This window comes from Pelodiscus sinensis, chromosome 5 (assembly GCF_052426305.1).
Source record: "Pelodiscus sinensis isolate ZL-2025 chromosome 5, ASM5242630v1, whole genome shotgun sequence".
NCBI classification, from domain to species: Eukaryota; Metazoa; Chordata; order Testudines; family Trionychidae; genus Pelodiscus; species Pelodiscus sinensis.
The window spans coordinates 51,473,333-51,499,248 of NC_143056.1; the positions used below are offsets into that span (position 1 = coordinate 51,473,333).

Sequence of the window (25,916 nt, forward strand, 5' to 3'; positions counted from 1 at the left end):
GTTATGGTGGCCAATGTGTTCAGGCAGGAACTAACTTGCAAATTGCTTTTGGACTTGGAAAGGTCAGGAATTCCAGTCACCATCAGAGGAAAGGAATGAAATCGAACCACAGGAATGTACTCTCTCTTTCAAGAATGAAAGGCCTCTTACACATTGTTAAAATGTTGTCTCTCCTTTCCTCCACTCATCACAAAGCTGGCCCTGCATTTTCTTTTTCCCTGTAACAGTGGGTGTATTTTGGGGAAGCTTTAGCCCCAGGATCCAGGAATCTGTGCTACTAATGCAACACTGAAATCTGTAGTTGCCAAATTGGTAGATATGGTTACCGTTAGATCTATGAATGGAAAAAATTAGCTACACTATTCCAAGGAAAAACCCCACCTATGTTAAAGAACATTGAGGTTTCAAAATTAAGCACTCAAAGGTTAGGAAATGTCACCTGTGAAAACTTAATTTGGCTCCCTTGTGCATATGTATCATAATATTGTCTTTAAATACATCACAGATTATTGAATATGATCAAATTCTTTTTTGACTCAGGACCCCTATAGAAACAACACAATTGTGAAAAAATGTGTACTTTAAATCAGTATACAAAGAGACCAGAATTAATTGACACTTCATTATTAACACTGTGTAACAGAAATATTATGTGCAACACAAATGAAAAGATCTGGTTTTACATTTCTCTCTGCCTAAAATTAATACAATTATACTCACAGGATTTGATTTCATCTCCAAAAGGTTGTCTAGGATACGTGTGACTGGTAGATTCTGTGGAAGAGAATTTGAAACTAGTTGCAATAATGTTTACTAAGAAATATGCAAAAGCTATTCTGTAGTTCAATTATATTATGTACAATGTTGAATTTTGTAATTTACAGCACATTGAAATCCGTTGAGTTGCTTTACTAGAAGGTTATGTGGGGAAAATAACTGTTCTATGTTATTTTCTATACGGAATAGTTAATAGGTCCAGAAATTTTAAAATAAATGTCAATCATATTTTCAAAAAAATAGGTAAAATTGCTTTTTTTTTAAAAGAGTAACCGTACTTGCAGTATAAATGATTTAAATTAAAATAAAATGAAACAAAGAACTAAAATAAAAATTGCCATAGAAGAGTATAGTGCAGCTCCTCTAGCAGACTGTATTTTAAAAAAACATGCTCCTTCCCTTTCTTTTGCCTCCAGCAAAGAAAAGACTTAAATTTCAATATATTTCAGAATTCCCACCCCCCTACACAAATCATAACATTTACACAAATACATGTACCACATTCTTGAAACTGTTTGCCAGACCATAGGCCTATTGAGGTTGATCGTATTTAGCTGTTTTTAAGCAGTGCAAGGTCATGCTTTATAAACTTGATTTGTTTAAAAAAATCTGCAGTTCACTTCTCTAGATATACAATTTTTTTCAAAGAATGTGGCTGAATCCTTAGCTGTAATCAGTAAACTGAGGCAGGAGCTATAAAGAATCCATTTGCAAAGTTCTGGATCCTAGGGCCAGTTTTATCCACTGCATAGTTTAGGGCAGTCCTAGATTGCAAGTAGGCAAGAGATAACCTTGGCTTAACCAGGAAATCTTCAATGATCAAAAAGGAGTCATATAAACAAAAGATGAACATAAACAACACAAGCATGTAGGGGCAAAATTAGAAAGACGAAGGCACAAAACAATCAATCTAGCTAGAGACATAAAGGATACAAGAAGACATTCTACAAATATATTAGAAGCAAGTGGAGGACCAAATATAGGGTAGGCCCATTCCTGACAGAAAAAATGGAAATGACAGCGGTGCTGAATGACTGTTTCAGTTTTCACCAAGAAGGTTGTGTGAGTGGATGACTAACACAATGAATGCCAGAAGTTAAAATAGGAAAAAAAAAGTTAAAAATGACGTAGGAAATTTAGATGTCTTCAGGTCACCAAGGCCTGATGAAATGCATCCTAGAATACTCAAGGAGCTGATAGAGGAGGTATCTAAGCCATTAGTTATCATCTCTGAAAAGTAGTTGGGAGATATTCCAGAAGAAACTCTCCCAAAAGAAGTTAGGAGAGATTCCAGAAGTAAAAAAGAACAAATATAGTGCCCTTTTATAAAAAGGGAAATGAGGACAATCCAGGAAACAATAGACCAGTCAGCTTAACTTTTGTGCCAGGAAATATACTAGAGCAAATAATTAAGGAATTCATCTGAAAACATTTGGAAGATAATAAGGTCACAGGTAACAGTCACCATGGATATGTAAAGTACAAATCATGTCAAATCAACCTGACAGGTTTCTTTGACAGGATAACAAACCTTGTAGATAAGAGGGCAGTGGTAGACGTGGTATACCTAGACTTTAGTAAAGCATTTGATACGGTCTCACCTTATGATCCTATCAAACTAGAGAAATACAACCTACATAGGGCACTATAAGATGGGTGCATAACTGGTTGGATAATCATTCTCAGAGAGTAGTTAATAATGGTTCACAGCCATGCTGGAAAGGAAGAACAAGTGGGGTTTCACAGGGGTCAGTTTTGGTACCAGTTCTGTTCAAAATCTTCAACGATGATTTAGATAGTGGCTCAGATAGAACATTTAAAAGTTTACAGATGATACCATGTTGGGAGATGTTGCAACTGTTTTGGAGGACAGGGTAATAATTAAAAATGATCTGGACAAACTGGAGAAATGGTCGGAGATAAGTAGGATGAAGTTTAATAAAGACAAATGAAAAGGACTTCACTTAGGGAGGAACAATCAGTTTCACACATACAAAATGGGATGAGATTGTCTAAGAAGGAATACTACAGAAAGGGATCTAGGGATCATAGTGGACCACAAACTAAATGCGAATCAACAGTGTGACACTATTGCAAAAAAAAACCCAAACATGATTCTGGGATGCATTAACAGGAGTGTTGTGAGCAAGATATGAGAAGTAATTCTGTTCTACTCTGTGGTGATTAGGTCTCAAATGGAATATTATGTCCATGTGGAAGTCTGAAAGAAATGGGATTGTCTAGTTTAGAAAAGAGAAGACTGAGAGGGCACATGATAGCAGCTTTTAAGAACCTAAAAGGATGTCACAAGGAGGAGGAAGAAAAATTATTCTCCTTAATCTCTGATGATCGGACAAGAAGCAATGGGCTTAAATTGCAGCAAGGGAGGTTAAGGTTGGACATTAAGAATAAGTTCCTAGCTGCCAGGGTGGTTAAGCACTGGAATAAATTGCCTATGGAGGTTGTGAAATCTCTATCATTGGAGATATTTAAGAACTGGGTAGACAAACATCTATCAGGGATGATCTAGATGGTGTTTGGTCCTGCTGTGAAGGAAGGGGACCCGATTTGATGACCTCTCAAGGTCTTTTCCAGTTCTAGTTTTCTATAATTCTATGATTATTTTGGCTTGAAGTAGTCCCAGAAACTGATACAAGGTTAAGGATGGCAACAGCCCCCCTCCACTTTGGCACAACCAGAATTTTCCTGAGGAGGGGGTCCAGAGCTTTCCCTCTACTGTATCTATACCCAGCCCTGAAATCTTCCCTGTCACTTCTTCACACCTAGACCTGAACTCTCTCATGCTACCTCTGCAATCAGAACCATGCTCTCTTAAAGTGCTACATTGTCCTGCATTCTCTTCACTGCACACTGCTTCATAATACTCCCCTCCCGCTGCCTTTCACTCTTTCCCACACATTATCCAGTACCCAGCTCCAAACTCTTATACAGACAAGCTAATCTCCTTGTAAGCTGCGTGCCTGCATGGCCAGGCAACTGTTTCTTGTGCTCTGCTCAGAGGTTCAAAGATCCCGCGCAAGCAGGGAGCTCAGCTGACCAGCGGAGAGAGGGGCGTTGTCTTGCTGAATAGCAGCTAAATAGAGTTGCTTCATGCTTGAAACTGAGCAGCTCCCAGAGCACATAAAAGGAGATAAGGGGAGAATAATAGGCTAGATCAGTGGTCCCCAACGCGGTGCCCGCGGGCACCATGGCGCCCGCCGGGGCATTTGTATGCGCCCGCCGACAACCCGGGCTGGCCCCGCCCCCCGGCGCACTGGAGGCACCGGCCCCAGCCCCGGGGCACATGCGGGCACGCGGCGCCGGTGCCGGCCCCAGGCGCGCAGCTCGGGCGGCGGCGCCAGCCCCAGGCCCACAGCACACGGGGCTCGGGCGGCCCTGGCCTTGGCGTGCCCCAGGACGCGCGGCCCCACCCCCAGGCACCCGGCGCGTGAGTGGCCCCGCCCCCGGGCGCCCGGGAGCCCATAAAGGTTGGGGACCACTGGGCTAGGTGGAGGAGGAGGGAGAAAGGGAGTGAGTAATTGGCTGAGGAGGAGGCAGGGGGATGGGAGTTTGGAGAGTCCCATCTGCACTAGGTGAGAGAGGCAGAAACTCAGCACTTTCAAGCCTCTTGGGAAGGGGGAGATAAGGGGCTGACTGCATAGGTTAGGTGGGGGAAAGTGTTGGGTGCTGGTATCTGTGCAATGAGGTGGAAGCTATGGGGGGAGGAGTTTGTTTGAAATGTCCCTAACTCACTTGCTGCAGTCCTCTCTCGCTGGCTGGGATGTGGAGGGGAGAGGGAGAGAAAGCAGGCATCATGGGGTGTGTGTATGTGTTCCAGGAGGACATTTGCAAGATTACATTTCAAACGAAGTTTACATAGGTCAGGGTGGGCAATAATTTTTAAAAGGGGGCCACTTCATAAATATCTGAAGTGGCCCGAGGACACCTGAGAAGATGTGGGGCCTAAGGCAGAAGGGACGGGGCCAGGAAACGTCTCGTGCTCCCCCACCCTCCCCGGGGTGGGGAAGTGTATGAAGTCTCTCTCGGCCTCCTAGAGAGAATCATCTGCTGTTTTAAAACAGCTGGAGGTTCCTTCTAGGTATCACAATGGGAGGAGACCTTGTGCACTCCCCCGTCTCCAGGCCAATCAGGTCCTGGGGGTGGCGAGAGTGTGCAAAGTCTCTCATCCCCTACCCCTGCTCTGCCAGGGGTGTGTGGCAGCTAGAGAGAGGCTGCCAGCTGTTTTAAAACAGCTAGCGTTTCTAGTTGCCATGCACCCTTGGTGGGGGGAGGAGACCCCATACGCTCCTCTAGCTCCAGGTCTGGATTGGCCTGGGGTGGAGGAGGAGCAGAGTGGCCATGGGCCGGATCCGTCGGCTTGGCAGGCTGGATCTGGCCCAAGGAGACCCCCTTTGCCCACCCCTGACATAGGTGTTAATGGCTTAAGGTAAGAAAGAAAAAGATTCTTTTAACAGAATTTTTTTTGAGTTTTGCAGATGTCTAAAATTCCAATCTTAATTATTTTTTTAAAATCCTGTGTTACAATTTAAGACATGGTTTGTTGTATTGCATTAAGGCCAGATCTGTGCTATGAGGTAGAGTTGTAGCTCTTATGTAGTAGTAGTAGTAGTAGTAGCAGCAAGTACTAGGTGTGATACTAGTTGTTTTGTAGGATGAAACCTTATTTGCAAACTCTTTGAAACATCCATCTGTCTACAAACCCTGAAGCCACGTGTTAATTTTTTGTGGAGCTTCTATTCTGAGTTTTGTTAGTCTCTAAGGTGCTGCAGGACCATTTGTTGTTTTTTCAGTTACTGACTAAAATGGCTATCCCTCTGAATCTTTGAGTTGGTGACACACAGAAGATGAAAGTTTCAAACCAGGAGAACTTGTATCTGCTCTTACAGCATGGATCTTAAACATTCCCCAGATAAACTGTATAAGTCTTAGTGAATGCCTTTTACTTTACTTTCCAGTATCAGTAAATATTGTGTTAGTCATGCTCTCCTTGCAAATATTATTTCTAGTTGACTCACAGATTTCTTTAGCATCTTAATGCTGAGCTATGTGTGGATAATATGCATTTTGGTGTGTTTACTAGCTTGAGTTCTTAGAAAGGATGATGATACATGTACTCCAAGGGTCGTAATAATTTTCTTTTGTACTTCATTTCATATTAAATATTATAAGCCCTGCTCCTTGTTAATTATCCTTTGTTTTAATATATTTTTCTTCCACAACATGGACTGCTTATGTGCATGTGCATTTTGTTTGTATTGGTGGTACATATCCAGATACTACCTCAATATTGGTGTTGCACATAAGAAATTTCTGCCCACCGAAAAGAAAATTAATCTTGTCAAGGATAGAAAATGTTAGAGGAAAGATTGCAGATAAGTCCTTCCATGCTCCTGTTTCCCTCCGTGTGCTTCTCCCCAGGGTTTTTCAGTGCCCACAGGTGCTGAAAGGAGTACAAGAACGTGTGTGTGTGGGGGGGGGGGGGGGAGGAGGGGAATGCAGGTGCATAGATTTGTCATGCCATACAAATTTATCCCGGTTCTCCTGTGTCATGAGAGAGGGTTGGCCAGGACATATTTGAATGATTGGTTTGAGAGCTAGTACAAAGGTTTGCAACACTGAATTTGATCTAGAAGGCTCTCTGTCATTCCAGCCTGGATTCTGTTAAACACCTCAACTCCAACTGCAGCCCCATGGCCATCCCCCTTCCTTCCTCTTGTTGTATCCCTGCTCCATGGAGTTAAAAAGGGGACAGTGGAATAGAACATCTTCTCATGCCAGAGAAATCCTCATTTGCCATCTTAGGATAGCCTTGTGACAAGGAAAAGGCTGACATCTTCTGTTAGGAATTACAACATTTAACAAAATATATTATCAAGTTTATGAAAGATATTTATTTCTTAATATTGGGTTCTTTCATCAGTTATGTCACAGATGTTCTCTGTATAAAGAACAAATTTATATGAAACTTCTGTCTGAAACACTGGCAGATGATATAAAAACCAAGCGAAGACAATGCTGATACAATAGATGGTTAAGACATTTATGAAATGTGTGCTGCTACTGAGCTTCTCCTATAGGCCAAACTGGTTGAATTTCAGGAAATGTGTTCAGCCAGATGAAAGATATCATATCCAAATGTATTTACAAAGTTCTTTTCTAATGGCCAACACAAACAGAAGTCTGGAAAAGAAACTCAATGAGCTGCTTTAATTCTACTTTCCTGGGACTAGATAAGAAAGAATTTAAATATAATCATGCAAATAAGATCCCAGTAATCTTCCTGATAGACCTTTGACACTAGTCCTAATTCTATTTCAATGGGAGTGTATTATATAATGAGCTACATTTATGTATTCAAATATTAATTTTCTTAATTTAACTCATTTGTAAAACATCCACTGAACTTTTTACCATTACTCTACTATTGCATCATTATCTTTACCATATCGAGTAGAAAGCTCTCAATAAAGCCAGAGGGTTTAATTATGTATTTATTAATCATTATATTATTATACAATATACCAAATGAAATACCAATTGAACAACATAGGATGTTCTCAATGAAATCTACGATCCTTAGCCAGTCAATATTAAACAATTCAAGTTTTAACTGTACTTATTTTCTGTAGTGCCAAATTTGCCATAAACACATCACAATATACTGTTGGCAACATACATGTGGCATATAAAATGTACTACATGGTTCTGCACTTTAACATGTAATTTTGACTGTGTCATCTGCATTCTGCTCAACAGTCCCTAAAACTGAGGCATAACGAATGAAACAGAGGCAATGAGACGGGCAGGAGCAAGTGACAGGGAACTAGAAAAATGGGACAAAATATTTCTTCTTTAAACTAAGTAGATGTACAAAAGCTTCAGAGGGGTAGTCAAGGTAGTCTGTAACTGGAAAAACTTAAACAACACATAGTCCTGCAGTATCTTAGAGACTAAGAAAACATGTAGATGGTATCATGAGCTTTTGTGGACACAACCTACTTTTTCAGATGAATGCAGTTATTAAAGGTCCAGTTTCTAAATAAATAGGGGATGGGATGGGATGGGAGGGGATGGGGAGAAGGAGAAAAAAAGGGGGAAGAAATGGTGAATTAGGGTGTCCATGCCACATGAAGCTGATAGAGAAAGTACTAATTGTTCTTAAGTACCTATTGTATCATTAGGATGTGGAATGTAGTAGGTCATCCAGCCAATGTCTTTGTTCATACCTCTATGATAGGAATCAAAATTGTGAATGAAGTTAAGTTCTAAGGTTTCCCTGTGGAGTTGACTTGTGGAATTGGCCTGGAACAATACAACGACTTTGAGATCCATTAATGAGTGCCCAGGCAAGCTAAAATGTTCCCCAACAGGTTTCTGTGTGTTGCCTTTTCAGATATCAGATGTGTGTCCATTAATTCTCTCTCGTAGAGACTGTCCAGTATGGCCAATATACATGGCAGAGAGGCATTGCTGGCATTTGATGGCATAGATCACATTAGTGGAGAGGCAGTTAAATGAGCCTATGATTTGGAGGTTTATGTGGTTAGGTCCTGTAATGATATTACTAGTATAGATGTGTGGGCAGAGTTGGCACTGGAGTTGACTGCAGAGGTGGATTACTGGATGAGTATGATGGAGGTGTGTTGTGTGGTTACTAGAAAAAAATTGTTTAAGATTAGGGGGTTGTCTGTAGGCGAGGACTGGCCTGTCCCCCCCATTTATTTAGAAAATGGACCTTTAATACCCCCATTCATCTGAAGTGGGTTGTGCCCATGAAAGCTCATGATTACCAGCAACCACAGGACATACCACACTAATACCAACCCTGGTACCTTCCCTTGCAACAAACCCCGTTGCCAGCTTTGTCCACATATTCACTCTGCTGATACCATTATTGGACCTAACCAAGTGAGTTATAAAATCAAGAACACATATTCCTGCGCATCCAGAAATATAATTTATGCTATCGTGCCGAAAGTGTCCGTCTGCTATGTACATTGGACAAAAGTCTCAGACACTTTGCCAAAGGATTAATGCCCACAAAACAGATATCAGACAGGATCACAAAGAAAAAACAGTTTCTTGCCATTTCAACTAGAAAGGACACTGTCTCAACGACTTAACCACCTGCATCCTACTACAAAGACCTTTTAAATCTGCACTTGAAAGGGAATCCTCTGAACTGTCATTCATGCTAAAATTTGACACTTTACGTCTGAGTCTAAACAAAGGATCTTGTTATCTTACCCATTACAAAGACAGCTTCCCTAATTATCACCTCTAATATCATTAGCACACAGACATTCACCTTCCCCCCCCCCCATCCACCTTCTGTACTGAAATTTGATTTGTCCTTTTCATAAGTGTTCATTTTTTAAAATTGTATCCTTTGGTATATATGGTTGTGACTATTTTCTTCCACTATTTGATCTGAGGAAGTGGGTCTGGCCCACGAAATATCATCTAATAAACCATCTTGTTAGTCTTTAAAGTGCTACATAGTCCTGTATTTTGCTTCAGCTACCCCAGACTAACACGGCTACATTTCTATTACTATTCTCCATGTTTTGTTAGTCTCTAAGGTTCTGCAAGACTATTTGTTGTTTTTTAAAGTAGAATGTACAGTAAAACTCCATTAGTCCGGCATCCAATGCTCCGGGACTCCTGATGGTCCGGCACCATCAAGAACCCGGAAGTGCTGGGGCAGCCGGACAGGCTTCCCCCATTCAGCTGCTGCTGAAACTGACCAGCAGTTGAATCGGGGAAGCCGGGAGCAGAGCACCTGGGGTGCTGCCGGATTGGTCCCGCAGCGTCGTCCTTTGGCGCTGCGGGACCAACCCGGCAGCACTCCAGCTGCTCTGCCCCAAGAGCAGCTGGGGTGCTGCCGGGTTGGTCCCACAGCCCGTAGGGGCAGCGTTACGGGACCAACTGGGCAGTATCCCAGCTGCTCTGTCCCAGGCGTCCCCAAGAGCAGCTGGAGTGCTGCTGGGTTGGTGCCGTAGCGCCGCCCCTTGCCGCTACGGGACCAACCCGGCAGCACCCCAGCTGCTCTATTGCAGGCATCCCCAATTCAGCTGCTGCTGAAACTGACCAGCGGCGGCTGAATCAGGGACGCCTGGGGCAGAGCCGGACTATCGTAAGGGGGGGCTATGAGGGGTCTGGGGTGGCATCCCCTCCCACCCCACTCCAGACCCCTCATAGCCCCCCCTTCTGATAGTCCGGCATATCTGATAGTCCGGCACCCCCTGGGTCCTAAAGGTGCCGGATTATCGGAAGTTTACTGTAGTTTGTGAACATTTGCTACTACAATTTTATAGCATCTAGAAAACAGTGAATCCCAAAGTTAAAGATACAACAATGTTTTTTCCAGATTTTAATCTTTTTATTGTCATGGACCCCAAAATTTTAAGAACTACCCATCTGAAGGAAAAAGGAATGAACAAAGTGGTAAAATTTTAAGTAAGAGATTGGAAGTCTGGAGATGGTAAATGCTTGCTCTATAATTGAACAATAACAAAGTCAAACTAAAATAAAAACATGGTAATCTAAGGCTAGGAATATAGTAAAACAAATTCAAGAATGTAGCCTTATACTGTCAAAGGGTGAAAAAAACAAAAATGCACTCAAACATATGGTGCTGGAAGAGAGGCAATAATTCCATTTGGAGATTTGCTAAGAGAAGGAAGATCAGAGGTGAAGGCTAGTCCCATGGTTAAAGCACTAGCCTAGGACTTGAGAAACCTGTATTCAATTCCCTGATCCACTAAAGAGACTCGTGGGTGATGCTAGGCAAGTCACTTATACTCTCAGTGCCTCACTTCCTCATCCATAAAATGGGGACAATAGCACTTTCCTCCCTCACAGGGAAGTTGCGAGGATAAAAACATTAAAACAATGAGGGGGTTATATAAATAGCTGCATTGCTTTCTGAGGAACAAATGGCAGAAAAACATTTGAGGGAGACAGAAAGAGAACCAATCCCACTGGAATGGACTGATAATGATACCAATACAAAACAAACATGAAAAGGCAAGACTTAAACTGAGGTTTAAGCGGTGGTCTCTTTTGAGGAAATATATTCTGTACAACTCTCATAAGAATATTTGATTTTGATACAACTTAAAAGACATGGTTTGACAATGCTCAAAATTCCTCAAACTCCAAGTCAAATGTTTGAGATTGCAGGAGTTGGAATTAGAGGTGCAGGTTTATAGAGTTTGGTTAAATGGCCATCAGCACCCCCCGCACCTCCATTATAAAAATTGTTTGAGTGCCTATTTTGAGAAAAAAAAATCTGAAGTGGGTTTGATATCTGGACATGTGAGTTCTGTTCCCAGCTATGCCTCTGACTTCCTGTGGGTATTTTTTAGTTTTAGTTGTGCTTTTAACATCTTACCAAATCCTTCTATTCCTTTTAAATAAGTATTAAAATTAAAAAGGAAAAACAAAAAGTTTAAGAACAAAGGACTTATTAATTATTGTCTTCACATTAATTTTACTAATATTAAAGCAACTTTTGTGAATTTTTTTGTTATTTTAGCTCACTGTTATTTAAATGACACTAAAGATATTAACATAAAAGTTGTAAACAAATTCCTGCTTAAGACAGTAGTTAGGCTGCAAAGTTAGGTTTACTGTAACTCTTAAGTGAGGTAATTTTATTAACTCATGTTTTCATTTGATTACATTTAAATTTGTTGTGCTAGGGATTATTTTTTACCACTGAATAATATGGATGAGTTAAAACTTGTAATTTACTTTTTAGCAGGTGCAGAGTCTTTTTTTTCCAAACACCATAAGTAAAGTGGGATTTTTATTATTATTAAATATTTATAATACAGTAGTACGCAGAAGCTGTGGTCAAGATCAGGAGCCAGGTGCTGTACAGAGATAGATAAGAGGGCCAGCTCTGAAGAACTTGCAATCTAGGAGGGCAAGTAGCACATTAATCTTGGGAAAAAGTAAGGCATATATACAGAATTATGGTATAGAGATTCACATTTACTTTACTTTTTTTGGCTTTATAATTATTTAAATATCAACTTTCATCAGCTTCTCCTGATCCTTGTCATTCCATGTGGCTGATTTATTTTATGTGTTGTGGCAGAAGCAGGTCTTGAGGGGAAAAAAAGGACAGTAGCCTTACAAGTCAATTCAAGGGTGAGGGTGCTAATTATTAGTAAACATTTATTTTATGGCAATGTCCAATCCCCATTATATTGGGAACTGGACATAAGTAAGAAGTCATGACTGCTCTGGTGGGCCTTCAATCTAGAAGATCCCAAAACATATGCACATGTTGATGAATTGGCACAGCTTCATTAATTACATTGTGTTGTTTTTATTTTACTTTTCAATGTTTTAAATTGGGAATGCAGGTACGGTGAATGGCAGGAATGGGGAAGTTTAGTAGGAGTAATGGAGCAGGAAATGGAAGAGGGACAGTCATAGCTTATCACTTGCCTATCCAGAACTGGACAGCTGTATAGATTATATCATAGAGCTTCCCATTCAAAAGGGGCACATGGAAATAAATGTGCAGATTTTTGTGGGAGGTGCAGACAAGGTTGTTCTCACTTATGAAGCAAGAAGCTGAGGTGCGAGAAGGAAGCATAAGACAAAAACAGAAATGCGAAAGTATGGGAGAGAACTGAAGATGTGCAGATATTATAATGATGAGCAGGATATAAGAACCTATATGTAGAATAGAATGCCTTGAAGGTTAGGACAAGAAGCATGAATTCGATTTAGTGGAAGAATGAAAGTTAGCAAACGAAGATGATCTTAGCAACTATGCTTGAGTAGACTGGAAGGTAGAGATGAGGTTGTAAGGGAGAAGTGGTTGCAGTAATCAGGATGAGATGAAGGCCTAAGAAAGAGTTACGATGAGCTCTGGGAGAATTCCAGCAATGACTGAATTGTCAATCTCTTACTGAAAGAATATACATCAGAAAAGGAAATTCCAAGGCATTAGTTAGATACAAATTAAATTTAAAAGACGTTGAACAAAAAATGTCAAATCCATGCTTCCCAAGAAAAACCGTGCTTCCAAAGAAAAAAAATGCTCATATTAAAACAAATGCCACAGACAAAAATTGCAGCATGTTTAAAAACTGCAAAAAGGCATCTTATTTGGCTATCGGAAGGAGCCTTAACGTATATAGTACTGGGCACAAGCGTTAAAAGCCAGATCAGAAACCTTATAAACTTGCATTTTATAGCTTCTCAGTCAATCAATGAATCAGACAACAAATTCTGTTTCAATTTTGTTATCAATAAAGCTATTAGATTTTAAAGCCAGGTATGTGTAGAAGTTTATGTAATTTCTCTCAATGAGAGTCAGTCACCGTGGCTCTCTCATAAAGTATCATTATTAGATACTATTGGAAGAAATAAATGTTTTAGAGAGATCTTCAGCAAACAATGTAAAGCAGCACTTTAAAATATTTTGTTAATTATAAATATTTTATGATTTCTTACTGGCATAACCTCTTCACAATCACATTCCAGCAGAATTAACCTCATAAAATGCTTTATCTTAAAGCTATAACAGTTCTTTGTGATAGCTGATATTTTTGACGCACAAAAGGTATTCTGATCATAAAGCAACAGTATGAAAAAATACTTATAATCAGAATAGAAGTCAAACTTATTTTTTTTCCACTTTTGCTCACCTATTAGATGAGCCTTTTCAAAGACCTTCTATTTGAAAAAAAGTTTTAATTTTATTTAGTTTTTAGTTCTTGCAGAACTAAAGTTATTTAAAACATAATTTGCATTACTAATTTAGTTTTATTGAAATGTGTTTATTTCATTCATTCGTTTATGGTCCATCATTGTTAATGGTATATTGCACCATTTTCATCATACAATGTTCGGGACATTTTAAATTAATGTTTCTTAAAACAATTTAATCAATCTACACCCCCCCCAGGAGTTGACTTTTAACTTGTGATAACCTTACATTGAGTTTAAGATTTCAGCCAACAAACCAAATTTACATAGAAACTACATAAAGGCATTATTATATTTTATGAACCAACTCATGATTAGCAGAATCACAAGTGAGTTATACTCAGGGCTCGCCGAACCGCAGCAAGCCCCGCTCGCCAGCTGCGCTGTCCGGCAATCTGCGCATGCGCAGATCGTTCTGTGCATGCGCAAATCACCGGAACCCGGCTCTTCCAGGTTACAATCTACTCGCCATGGGATTGTAGATTGTATAATTTGTCGAGCCCTGGTTATACTATACAATATTTTTCCTCTTAAGTGAAGCACAATGTTGTAAGATAAGCCACTGAGGATAACACACTAAAGTGGCACTCAGGAAGCCTGGCTTCTGTTCTAAGGTCTGCTGCTGGTCTGTTGGATGACTTGGTGCAAATAATTTAATTTCTGTGTGACTCAGTTTCCCCAAAATGAGGATACTGATATTTGATCTCCTTTATAATGCACTTTGAGATCAACTGTTTAAATGCACTAGATAAGACATAGGTATTGTTATTACAAACTTGTTACTCTTTTCCATCCTACAGGTCCTTCAAGGCTGAGGTTGTTCTGTATTTTCAATGCACTAAATTAAGAAGGGCTTTATAGGCGAATGAACAGAAGGATCAAAATAGTGTTACACTTTCAATAACTTTGGAACAGTTACTGTCAATGACAAAACATGAGATAATCTAAGGAAAAGAGCAAAAATGCATATATTCTCTGTGTTTATGTGGGTTTTGGGTTTTTATTAAAAAAATACCTGAAGAGACATATATACTGTTTTAACCGTGCTTAAATTAGTCTGCAGAGGGAACTGTTGGACTCAAGATATTTATTACACTTTTTGGGGAGCATATTCCTACTGAAAATAGGGCCTCACAGAGATCACTCAGGATATTATTCATGGACAATAAAATTCTCAATAGTGAGAAAGAATTTGTTTACAAATTAAAAGCTACGAATATTTTAAAACATACTTATAATATATACACATGGAATCTTAGAAAACATCTACAGGTTGAACCTTCCTCGTCCAGCACCTTGGGGACCTTATTGGTCCTGGATAAAGGATTTTGCCAGACCGGGGAGGTCATTTCTGGACCCCCTGCCTTGCCAGCCCGTGAGGCTTCCTGGCCTCCCCCTTCCCCACCCTGCAGCAAGCCCAGCTGAGCTGTGCACTAGCTCCTGGCTCCCACCACAGCCAAGCTGGTGAATTGTTTTTCTGAAATGTGCCATCAAAGCAGTCTAAAACTATCATTAATTGTACTTTATGCTTAAACTCACTTGTTGTTTCAATACCAAATTCTTCACTCCTTCCATCACAAATTGTGAGCCAGTATTCATAACACGTGAAAACAGGCTGAAAAAACAAAATAAAGACAACACAATGTATGAATTTCTATCTTTCAAAAATGATCAAACTAAGAATGCTCATTGTCTTGGCTTCATTTTTACTTAATTGAGAAGGTCTTTGAGCAAATTTGTGTTCAGAATTGTCATGTTACAAGGCTGCAGAAGTTTCATATATTTTTCATATATTTTAGTGGTTCTTGAATCTCAAGCTCCTATAAAAAAATTACATCAAGCAGAGAGGGTGAGACTGAGATGCTTAGCCTGCAGCAGGGGGTGTGGGAATATGGTAACTAGTGTCCTGGAAGGATTAATACTGGGATCAAACCTATTCAACATATTCATAAATGATCTAGAGAAAAGGGTAAACAGTGATGTGGCAAAATTTGCAGATGATACAAAACCGCTCAATATAGTTAAGTTCAAAGCAGACTGTGAAGAGCTTCAAAGGGATCTCACAAAATGAGGTGATTAGGCAACAAAATGGCAAATGAATTTGAATGCTGATAAATGCAAAGTAATACATTTTGGAAAACAATTACAACTATACATCCAAAATGATGGGGAGTAAATTAGCTGTTACTACTCAAGAGAGAGACCTTGGAATCATTGTGAATAGTTCTCTGTAAACGTCCACTCAATGTACAGCAGCAGTCAAAAAACCAAATAATGTTTTGAATAATTAAAAAAGGGATTGAGAATAAGACCGAAACTATTTTATTGCCTCTATAAAATTCATGGTACGTCCACATCTTGAATAGTGTATGCAGATATAGTTGCCTCATTTCAAAATAGAGATGTTGGCATTGGAAAAAATTCAGAAAAGGACAACAAACATTATCAGAGCTTTGGAAGCACTGCCATATCAGGGAAGAGCTAATAGATTGGGACTTTTCAACTTAGAAAAGAGACTAAGGGAGGATATGATAGAGATTAATTAAATAATGACTGCTGGGGAGAAAGCAAACAAGGAAAAGTTATTATTTACTTGCTCCCATAACAAAGGAAAGTAAAAGGTAGCAGATTTAAAAAAAACAAAAGGAAGCATTTCTTCACACAACACATAATCAACCTATGGAACGCCTTGCCAGAGGATATTGTGAAGACCAGGACTTTAACAATGTTCAAAATAGAACTAGATAAATTCACTCAATTATTACATGTTCTGTTGATTCTCTCTGGGGCACCTGGCATTGGCCACTGTTGGAAGACAGAACACTGGACTAGATGGACCTTTGGTCAACTCAGTATGGCTATTCTTATGTTCTAATTTTTTTGAACCCTCTTCCTGTAGCATCGTGGTTCATAGGGTCGGCAGTGGAAAAAGAACTGAGCCCTATTTCTAGGTCTAAATGATGGGCAGTGAAACTTCCTCTGAGGGGCAGGCATGCATATCCCTGGTGAGCGACAGTAGCTCTAGAGCCCTGCAGGAAATGGCAGAACTTAACCTTGTTTTGGTTAAAGACCCACAATTAATTGAAGAGGATGCCCTTGATGGTTTTCTGGACTTTCTTAGGAAAAGTTTGATGCATGGGCCATGAGTCCTCGTGCATGACAACAGAGCAGCCATATATTTGGAGGAGAGATCAGTGGCATTGACTATGGATTGGAGAACATTTTGGCTGCATCTATCAGAACTTAGAAATGAGCTCTGTCCTGTTGTCTTGCCTCTGTCCTGTTGTAGAAAGCTATCAGTAAACACAACAAAGATAGTATAGTTCAGGAAGTTGTATTTAGCTATTAGTGCCTGGCAACTGGCTATCCTAAACTGAAGACTAAAAAGATGACGAACTTTTCTTCTCAACATATGCAGGTGTTTGTCCTTTTTATTCGTAAGAGTAGACTGTGGATGTTGCTATCACTACCAGGGCCTTTTAGAAGCAGCCTGGACCACCAGTGAGTTAGGAGTGGGTGAGAAAACAAAAATTCCACCCCTTTTCTGGGACTTAGTAATGCTTCTGTGCAGGAAGGCTGAAAGAATTGGAGTTGTTTAGTTTAGAAGAGAGAAGATTGAGGGGGGACATGATAGCTGTTTTCAGGGATCTAGAAGGGTGTCATAAGAAAGAGGGAGAAAACTTTTTCATCTTGGCCTCTGAGGACAGAACGAGAAGCAATGGGCTTAAACTGCAGCAAGGGAGATTTAGGTTGGACATTAGGAAAAAGTTCCTAACTGTAAGGGTAGTCAAACACCGGAATAAATTGCCCAGGGAGGTTGTAGAATCCCCATCTCTGGAGATACTTAAGAGTAGGTTAGATAAATGTCTATCAGGGATGGTCTAGACAGTATTTGGTCCTGCCATGAGGGCAGGGGACTGAACTCGATGACCTCTCGAGGTCCCTTCCACCAGTCCTAGTATTCTATGATTCTATGCACTCTTGAGGAAATGCACTCTTGAGGAAACGCATATGGCAGGGCAATGCCAAACTGTCCTAGGCAATTCCAGCATAACTTCATTAACAGGGAGAGCTATTCTGTTGCATCTGGATAAGTAGAGGATGTCTAAGAGTCTGTACTGGGAGTCATAGATCTCTTCAAAAGGAATCTGTAGTTGTCCAGTAACTCTCTGACGATGGTCCTGGTACTGTCATCAAGAAAAAACGAATTAGGGGTCATCATTTTGTATGGAGACGAGAGTGGTAATCTTTCTGGCTCTGACAGAACTGCCTGATCTAGTGTGTAATTCTCCTCCTTTGCAGGATCAAAGGACAGAACAGAGAATACTTTAGAGGGGAAGCAAGCGATGACTCCCTATCAGACTAGATCAACTCTGCAGGGGGCAATTGACCCTAAAGTCCCTGATATGGCTGTAGGACAAATCAATACCTGGTCTTGGAGGACCCCTCATGAGGGGATATCGATAGCTCTGAGTTAGAAGAGATAGAGATTGGTCCCAAACAGGTGCAATCTTTTGGGCAATTGAGGATACACAGGTTATGGAAGGAAAAGGTTCACTGGGTGGTGCAAAATCTTCCAATGAAGTACAATTTTAGTTCCAGTAGTGGTACTCTCAGGTTACGTCTACACTACAAGTTTTCTCGGCAAAAAATATACTAATGAGGAACTCATCTGTATGAGTCACAATCTTATTTGCATATTTTCTGCCGATCTGTTTTTGTGCTGGGGTTTTTGCGCAAAAAGAAGCAGTGAGGATGTTTTCTTTTTGTGCAAAAACCTCTTTTTTCTGCAAGATCCTTATGCCCCAAAAAAGGAGGTTTACTAATCTTGCAGGAAAAGGGGTTTTTGCGCAAAAAGAAAACGTTCACACTTCTTGTTTTTGCGCAAAAACGGATTGGCAGAAAATATGCAAATGAGATTGCGACTCATGCATATGAGTCCCTCATTAGCATTTTTTTGCCGAGAAATCTTGTAGTGTAGATGTAGCCTCAGCGCTGTTGAAGGAGAGTTAGATTCTCTGTTTGGGATGGGTGAAAATCTCCTTCTAACAATGGTTTTATCTCTCTGGAGATGGGGGAACACAATGAAGGAGGGCAATCCAGATCTGGGAGAGTGAAAATGTCCCGTGGAGTGGCAACAGATTCAGATCTCTCTGGTGTGAAGCAGACTGTACTTGTTCAAGCCATTGGTGCTGGAGCAGACTCTGTAGTCTATGCTGTGAATAGGCAATGCTCATAATGATTGATCTTCATTGGTTCTGTCAGACCTCTGGGTTTGGTAAATGCTGACAATGATGGTACTGATGGATCCTTATCCATTAACAATGTAGCCCAATCATTATGGGCTTTCTTGTCATGCCTCTGGGACTTAGGATGTACTAAGTCTTCATGAGCTGAGCTGATGTGCTTTCTTAGTGCTGAATTTGACTTCTTTGAAGTGGATTTAGAGGAAACTAATCTCAGGCTTATGAGATTTTCTTGAATTCTTAACAAGATCCAACTAGAAAGTCTTGGGGGTGGGTTCTCTTGCGCCAGAGTCAGATTTTGCAACAGCAGGCACACTCCTTGCTGAATCAGAGTGCTGTACAGGGCTAAGGGTTTCCCCTGGTCTGGGTCCAATTCAGGCCTCATGACCTTCTCCATGAGGTATTTTGGGAGATAAAGTTCTTGCTCGTCTCAAATATGATGGGGAAACAATTGGGAGATCCTGTATCTTGCTGTGAAGTGGGCTTTCTGTAGGCAGAATAGACAACGGTGGTGGTCGTTGCTGATTGAGGATTATGGGCAGGAAGCGCAATTTGAAGCGTGAGTCCTGGGCATAGGCTGATACCTGAAGGGGTGGGGGTATGCTGATGAGGAGAAAGTGTATCCCCAGAAAAAAATCTAAAGAAATCTATAAAACACTACATTTTAATCTGTAAAAACTGTACAAGATGTTAATACTATTTACAAAACTAAATCTAAGGTGTCATTTTCTAAGCCAAAAGCTATGAACACTGGAGGTTCTGACCCAAACCACAGAACAAGGAGAAGAAGCTGGAGATACAGTTATTCCACCTAGCCTTTTAGCCCCCTGGATGGCGGCACATGTGCAGACTAACGAACACTAACTTTAAATTTTCCAGCTCCAGACACATGCGTAAACCCACACTGAAATACATAGGATTCATCATTCAAAGGAGAATTAAAAGATTTAGCTTATATTTTTTAAAACTACATATAACTAAATTAATTTCAACTGTAGTTTCAGCTTTATTAGGTGGAATCTGATAAAAACAGTTGCTTTAAAGCTTATTTATTACAGAACGCTCTGAGTGCTTATAAAATAAATCAAAGAATAAAAGGTTTACTAGGAATTTTGGTAGATGAATTAAAAAACTTACCCCATTGGTTTTGCTGTAGCATTTCCATAGCTGGTAGGAGCTGAAGCCATCTTGGCAAAAGCCCTATGAAACAAATGTTATAATCAAGTGCTTAATTTGTTTTCATTGTTATAATATTACATCTTCTTTTCCTATGAAGACCACCGTGGAAGACCTTTGGGTCATCTGAGAATGGAAATGGCTCTGCCTCTAAAAATTTGTCATCAGGTAATAGCACAAACTATAAACATCTCTCTCCCTTTATTAAAAAATGAATCTATCTCTTTCATAATTGTGACAAGGGCCCCTCTTATCCAGGCTACCGCCAGGGCTTGCCTCTCACTCCCAACCCCAGAGTTTGGGGTTTGTAGCAGGTCTTTGTGGTAGGGAGCCTGGCCACACCTCCTTGGACTCCCTCCCTAGCTGTTTCTGTTCTAGTGCTGGTATGAAACCTTTTTGGGCTGCCTTTCCCCCCCTCTGCAGCAGGCTCTCTGGCTTGACCTTGCCCGATAATATTCTATCTTTTGCCAATCTAAAGCCTATAGCTATGAGTTACAGTTAGAAACCCAAAGGAATTAGCGAGTAGTACCTAGAATTCAGGGTCAGGACAGATAAAAGATAGATTTCTCTTATTATAAGATCTAAGCTCTAATATTTCATAGATAAAGAAGCAGGTTGGTCCACGAGACTGAACTAAGGATATAAAAACCCCAGGAATTCTGAATTTGAACTAGGCTCTACTGAATTGCCATCAGCAAATTACTTAATTTGTATAAAGAAAAACTTATCAAACATACTGTTCAAAATCAAGTTTGATACCATTCTCACATATTAGAATTTGGTTTAGAAGTGTTCACATGTATTGTCAAATTAATGAGAATCAATGAGAGCAAAATTATGTAAGAACCACAATTTATCAGATGTAAAAAGTAATTATTTCCACAAGTCCTGCTTGCAGTAGTTGTTTATGTATCTGTTTTCAACTTCCCCCCTTAATGTCTACAGTTCTATGGAGAGAAAAAATTAACTTACTTCCATTGTTTTATGTAGTTCAAGGGAGTAAGATTACATCCTGCATCCATCAATGCTTTTTTGTATTGCTCCAAATCAGCCTGAAATCATAAATAGAAGAACTGCAAATGCTTTGCACTATTCTAAATCAAACTAGCCTTGCACAGAGAAATGGCAAGCAGATACTTTTCTCCTCTAAACATGTTCAATAAGCAGTATGAATGCAAGTTATTTTTGTTATTGAAAAGACAATTTAAAAAATTCAAACTAACTTTAGAAGCTGGCAAACAAACACTATGTGTAGAGTTGGTTAAGACTGTACCAGTACACACCCTTAAAATTTTCACTTCCATCTCCAATGGACACCCAAAAGCAATACATATTCAACTTAATCAAGCTTGCAACTTGCAAGCCTGAAATTCAAATCTAACCATGAGTGTCCTCATATGTTTCCTATCAATTATATCAAGGCATATCTAAACCGATTCTTTGCATTTGTGACATTATTTTGTCTGAATTAACTAATACAATTTTGTACTAGGGTGCAAGTTTGATAGGAATTTCATGCAACTAGCATACCATTTCCCTCCACAGATCAGCCATACAGCTTCCCAGCTGGAATGAATGGCTTTTTCTTGATCTTATTCAATACCCTCTGAATCCATAGTATCAGAATTAAGGATGTGAAGGAGTAGTCGAGTAGTTGACTACTCAATAAGCAGAAGCTTATTGGGTAGCACTATCGACTACTCAATCATTCCTCCCACCCCTGCACTCTTAAAGGGACAGAGAGGAGCCAACGTCCAAAGACGCTGGTTCATTCTCTGATCTCCTGCCAGGTCTCAGGACAATCCTCACGCTGCCATCCTACATTTTTAAAAGGGACATAGCAGCTGACCTCCCCTACCCTTCCTAAGTTGCCCCTCTGCACTTTTTAAAGGGATGCAGCAGTGGCAGCCTGTTCACTTGTCTGTCTCAGCACAAGCTGGCTGCTGCTGCTGCTGCAACCCTTTTAAAAATGCAGAATTACAACATAAGGGTTGTTCTGAGACCCAGCAGGGGACCAGAGAATGAGCCGGCATCTTTGCACACTTTTAAGTGCAAAGCGGAAGCTGGGAGTTGTGCTCAGATGCGGCCTGAGCCGGAAGTGAGTACTTTTAAGCACCCTTAACAACTAATTGAGTAGTCAATGGAAATCGACTACTTGACTAGTAAATGAATTGATACTTAACATCCTTAGTCAGAATATATGCACAGAAAAAAACCTTTATCCAAGGAATGATAAAGGCATCTCTGAAGGATTGATGACCCAGACCTGCTCTTCAACAGAATTCCTTGCATTTTCTGTTGACAGCGGTCACAAATAGGTCCACTTCCAGAAACTCCTAGGTATGGGAAGTGTGTTTGAGGATTTGAGGGTCCAGCTCCCACTTGTAATATAGGGACCAAAATGTCCTTTCAGATTGTCAGCACTTATGTTTTGCATGACTGGAAGATAAGAGGTTAACATGAAAAAGTGGCTAAGCCTGAGTTTCACTGCTTTGTTGCTGTTGCAGAGACGGAGGTATTGCATCTCCCTGACAGTTTACATGGAACACACAGGCAACATTGTCTATTATGACTTTCACAATGTGGCAGTTAAGTAATGAAAGGAAGTGGATACACATGTAAGACTGCTCATAATTCTAGAAGGCTGATATGTAAATGACTCGAGGCTACCATTTGCCTTGGAAGGTATGTTCCCCAAGGTGAACTGCCCATCCCACAAGTTGTGTGCTCAAAGCTATGGTAATGAGGTTGCGGAAAGGAACTCTTACACGGATTTTGGACAGGCCCTTCTACATATCCAATGACTCTAGCATCCAATGAGAAAGTCACCAACACCAACCTGTCTAGACTGTGCTTGATCCAAATTGTTCTGAGATAACCCTGGAAGCAGTGAAAATGTAGCTTGGTGTATTGTTTTATAAAAGTACAAGTTGACATAGCACTCCGAAGCTGAAGGCTTATTTGAATCTTGGCAATAGGTCTTGTCAGTGTCATAAATCTATTTACAAGGCAGTAAATGCTGATGTCACTGCATTCAGAGAAACTCCTAGAAAATCTACTCGTTGAATGTTAGTTACAAGGCACTTTCAATATTGAGTTGATGGCCTAAGCCGTGGAAAAGGGACATGGCTGTCTGTATCACAGAGAGGATTTGGATGTAGGACCTGCTCTTGAAAAGCCAATTGTGAAAGCAGAGGAAGATGATTATTTCCTGTCCATAAAGGTGAGTTGCTATTAGTGCCAGGACTTGGGAAAATATTCTTCAGGCTAAGCCCAGCAGGAGCTCTTGTTATAGATGATGATCCTGGCTGACTGTGAAACAAAGAAACCTCTTCTGAGAGTGGTGAATGGTGACATGAAAATGTATATTGAAGTTCAAACCAATCCCCAGAAACTAAATATGGAATTATAGTTTTGAGTTTCCATTCTGATTTTCTATGATTTCACAAAGTTGTCTAGAAATTTGAGATCTTTTTAGAATCCAGAAAATACCTGGAATAAAAACCCTTTCCTTTGTGCTGGACTGGAATTTGTCCCATGGATGTTATATGGTCTCTTATATCAGCAAATGTTCATGAAGAGTCCAAAGAAGGAACTCTATTATTTCATGATCACTGTCCCCTATACTGTCTTCCACTTTCAAGTTCTCAACTAGTTCCTCCCTATTTGTTAAAACCAAATCCAGAACAGCTTCTCCTCTGGTATCTTTTTCAATCTATACATGAGAACATCACCTCAATCTATTCCCTTCTTTTTTCATAAAAGGGCAAAAACAGCATAAAGAGACCCTATAAGCCCTGAATATGGCCGGGGAGATTTCCTCTGGATGTCAAGCTGAGTAATATAGCGGTAAACCTGCCTGCTAAGGATTCCTTTGCAAGCCCCAGTGAAAGATGTGTGCTGAGAGCTGCAGCACTCAGTACAGCAGAGATTTGGGGCAATGCTGTGGTTTGTAGGGTATAATTAAGGTTGTCTAAATTATGCTTGGAATCTGGCCAGACCATGGAGCAACCCAGGATCAGAAGTGTACAAGGTAGCTTAAAGTCACCATACGCCTCCACAACTGCTGGGCTGTGGGTTTTGTGCTGAGCCTCAGACATAGCGTAAGAGCATAGGATTTTAAAATGTCTTAAAACAATAGGCTGAGACTTTCAAAGGAGCCTTGGGAAGGCAGACACTCAAATGGCAATGAAATTCAAGCTGCCTAACTACCCTGAACTGTTTTGAAAAAAACCTTAACTTTAACTATTTCATTATTTAATGTTATATAAAAATCGAAAATTAAAATTTAACAAAAATATTATTTGTAATTCAGGCTGGATCTATTTTAAAACCCAGTCATACTGAAATTCGATGCAGTAGATTTTAATTACATTTATTTCACAGGAGCTGTATGATTAAATCCTGCATACTAAGAATTAGTAAATGTGTCAGATAAAGATTTCATAAATAAACAGCATAATACTAGATTGTACTACTTAGAACAAAAATTATTTAATAATATTCTTACACAGATTGATTTCAGAGGAAATATATGCAAAAAAAAAAAAAAGTTTCCTGAATTACTCAGGGATCACCTCAATATTCCAATAGCAGAAATTGTACCAAATGTTGCTGGAGTAAACTTGATTTAAATATTTTGAAAAGTGATATTCTTACTATTTGAAGCATATACACATTATCGTGATCCAAGTGTTTAGCTATATTTCATAACTGGGCAGAAATATCCCTGGTAGTAATAAATAATTCTTTAAAACTTTAACTGTAAATAAACTCAATCCTACAAGACTATACTGTATTTTTTTAAAGTAGATGTTTGACAAAGGTATTCACAAATATTGCACACAATTATTTATTTTTATTAAGATGCAAAGAACATACCTCTGAGGGTGCCTGCACTGAATTTATGTAATAGATAAGAAACAATCGCATCTTGTCTTCCGGAGTGCCTGCTGTGGAGGAAAAAAAGAAAGAGTTCCTTCTTTTCAAATCAAGTTATAAACTACACTAATACTATTCTGTATTTTATATACTGAATCCATCTTGCAGAGCAATTAGCAGCTTGCAAATGCTCTATAGTAAGGGTATCCGCAAGGTGTGCCGGATTCAGCCCAAGGCGCTTGGCAGGCCAGATTCGGCCCACTAGCCACCTCTTACCACCTTGCTCTTTAAAAAATAATATACATTTCATATAGACTGGAAATAGTACTACAGCACATTTATAGAAGTAAAACAAATTTTAAAAGTGTTACAAATTTGCTGGTAGGTTAACTACCAATTATGTATACGTATGTGCCAATTCTCAAGTCCACTGCAGTTTTCTCTGGGAAAAATTACTGACACTATGGAAGTTGATAATAAAACACCACCTGGATAATGCCTTTATGGATACATTATTATCAATTGCACTCAAATGCAAGTCTTTGAGGGGGAAAATAAATGATACATGGTACAAACTTCTTCCTTCCCCAACGTTTGTCAGTCATTGGTATTTCATTTCAAGCTACCTGTAAACTTAATGCACATTGGATTCAAGTCTTAGCATCTGCATCATCTCCACATTTTTGTGCATATATTATCTTTTAAAATCACACATCTAGCATTTATTAGCATAAGTTATTTATGTGCACAAATATGATTATTTTTGAAGTACAGTTTAGGAATCCCCATCAGTGACCGGACCTCAATTGTATGAGACACTGCAAAAAGTTCCTGCTCCAAAGAGTTTACAATCTATAGATAAGACATGACAACATGTGAATATGGACAGATAAGGGATAATAGGAATAGATTATAGCCTAATTTCTTTACCTCAGCAAGTTAAAGCATGGCAAAGTGCTTTACAGAAAGACATATTACCGGTGCTCATTATCAAAATGTAGTTCCAAAGTATCTCTGATTCCAACACTCCCTCCCCCTGGTGACACTCTAATAGCGTTGATATCTGGCTGCTCAAAATCA

The 25,916-nt window shown here is 39.8% G+C and overlaps 1 protein-coding gene across 2 annotated transcripts in view; it reads right to left on the reverse strand.

The window, feature by feature from the left end:
* SCFD1 (sec1 family domain containing 1) overlaps positions 1-25,916 on the reverse strand; it is a 105,336-nt gene that overhangs the window by 25,188 nt on the left and 54,232 nt on the right. The window contains exons 16-20 of one of the 2 annotated variants that reach the window (XM_075926991.2): positions 24,837-24,904; positions 20,928-21,007; positions 19,917-19,979; positions 15,073-15,148; positions 721-774 (exon numbers count right to left, since the gene is read on the reverse strand). In XM_075926991.2, the coding sequence (XP_075783106.1) occupies positions 721-774; positions 15,073-15,148; positions 19,917-19,979; positions 20,928-21,007; positions 24,837-24,904 (341 nt within the window). Of the gene's footprint in view, positions 1-720; positions 775-15,072; positions 15,149-19,916; positions 19,980-20,927; positions 21,008-24,836; positions 24,908-25,916 lie in introns of both variants that reach the window. The other variant, XM_075926990.2, reaches the window with a different exon arrangement.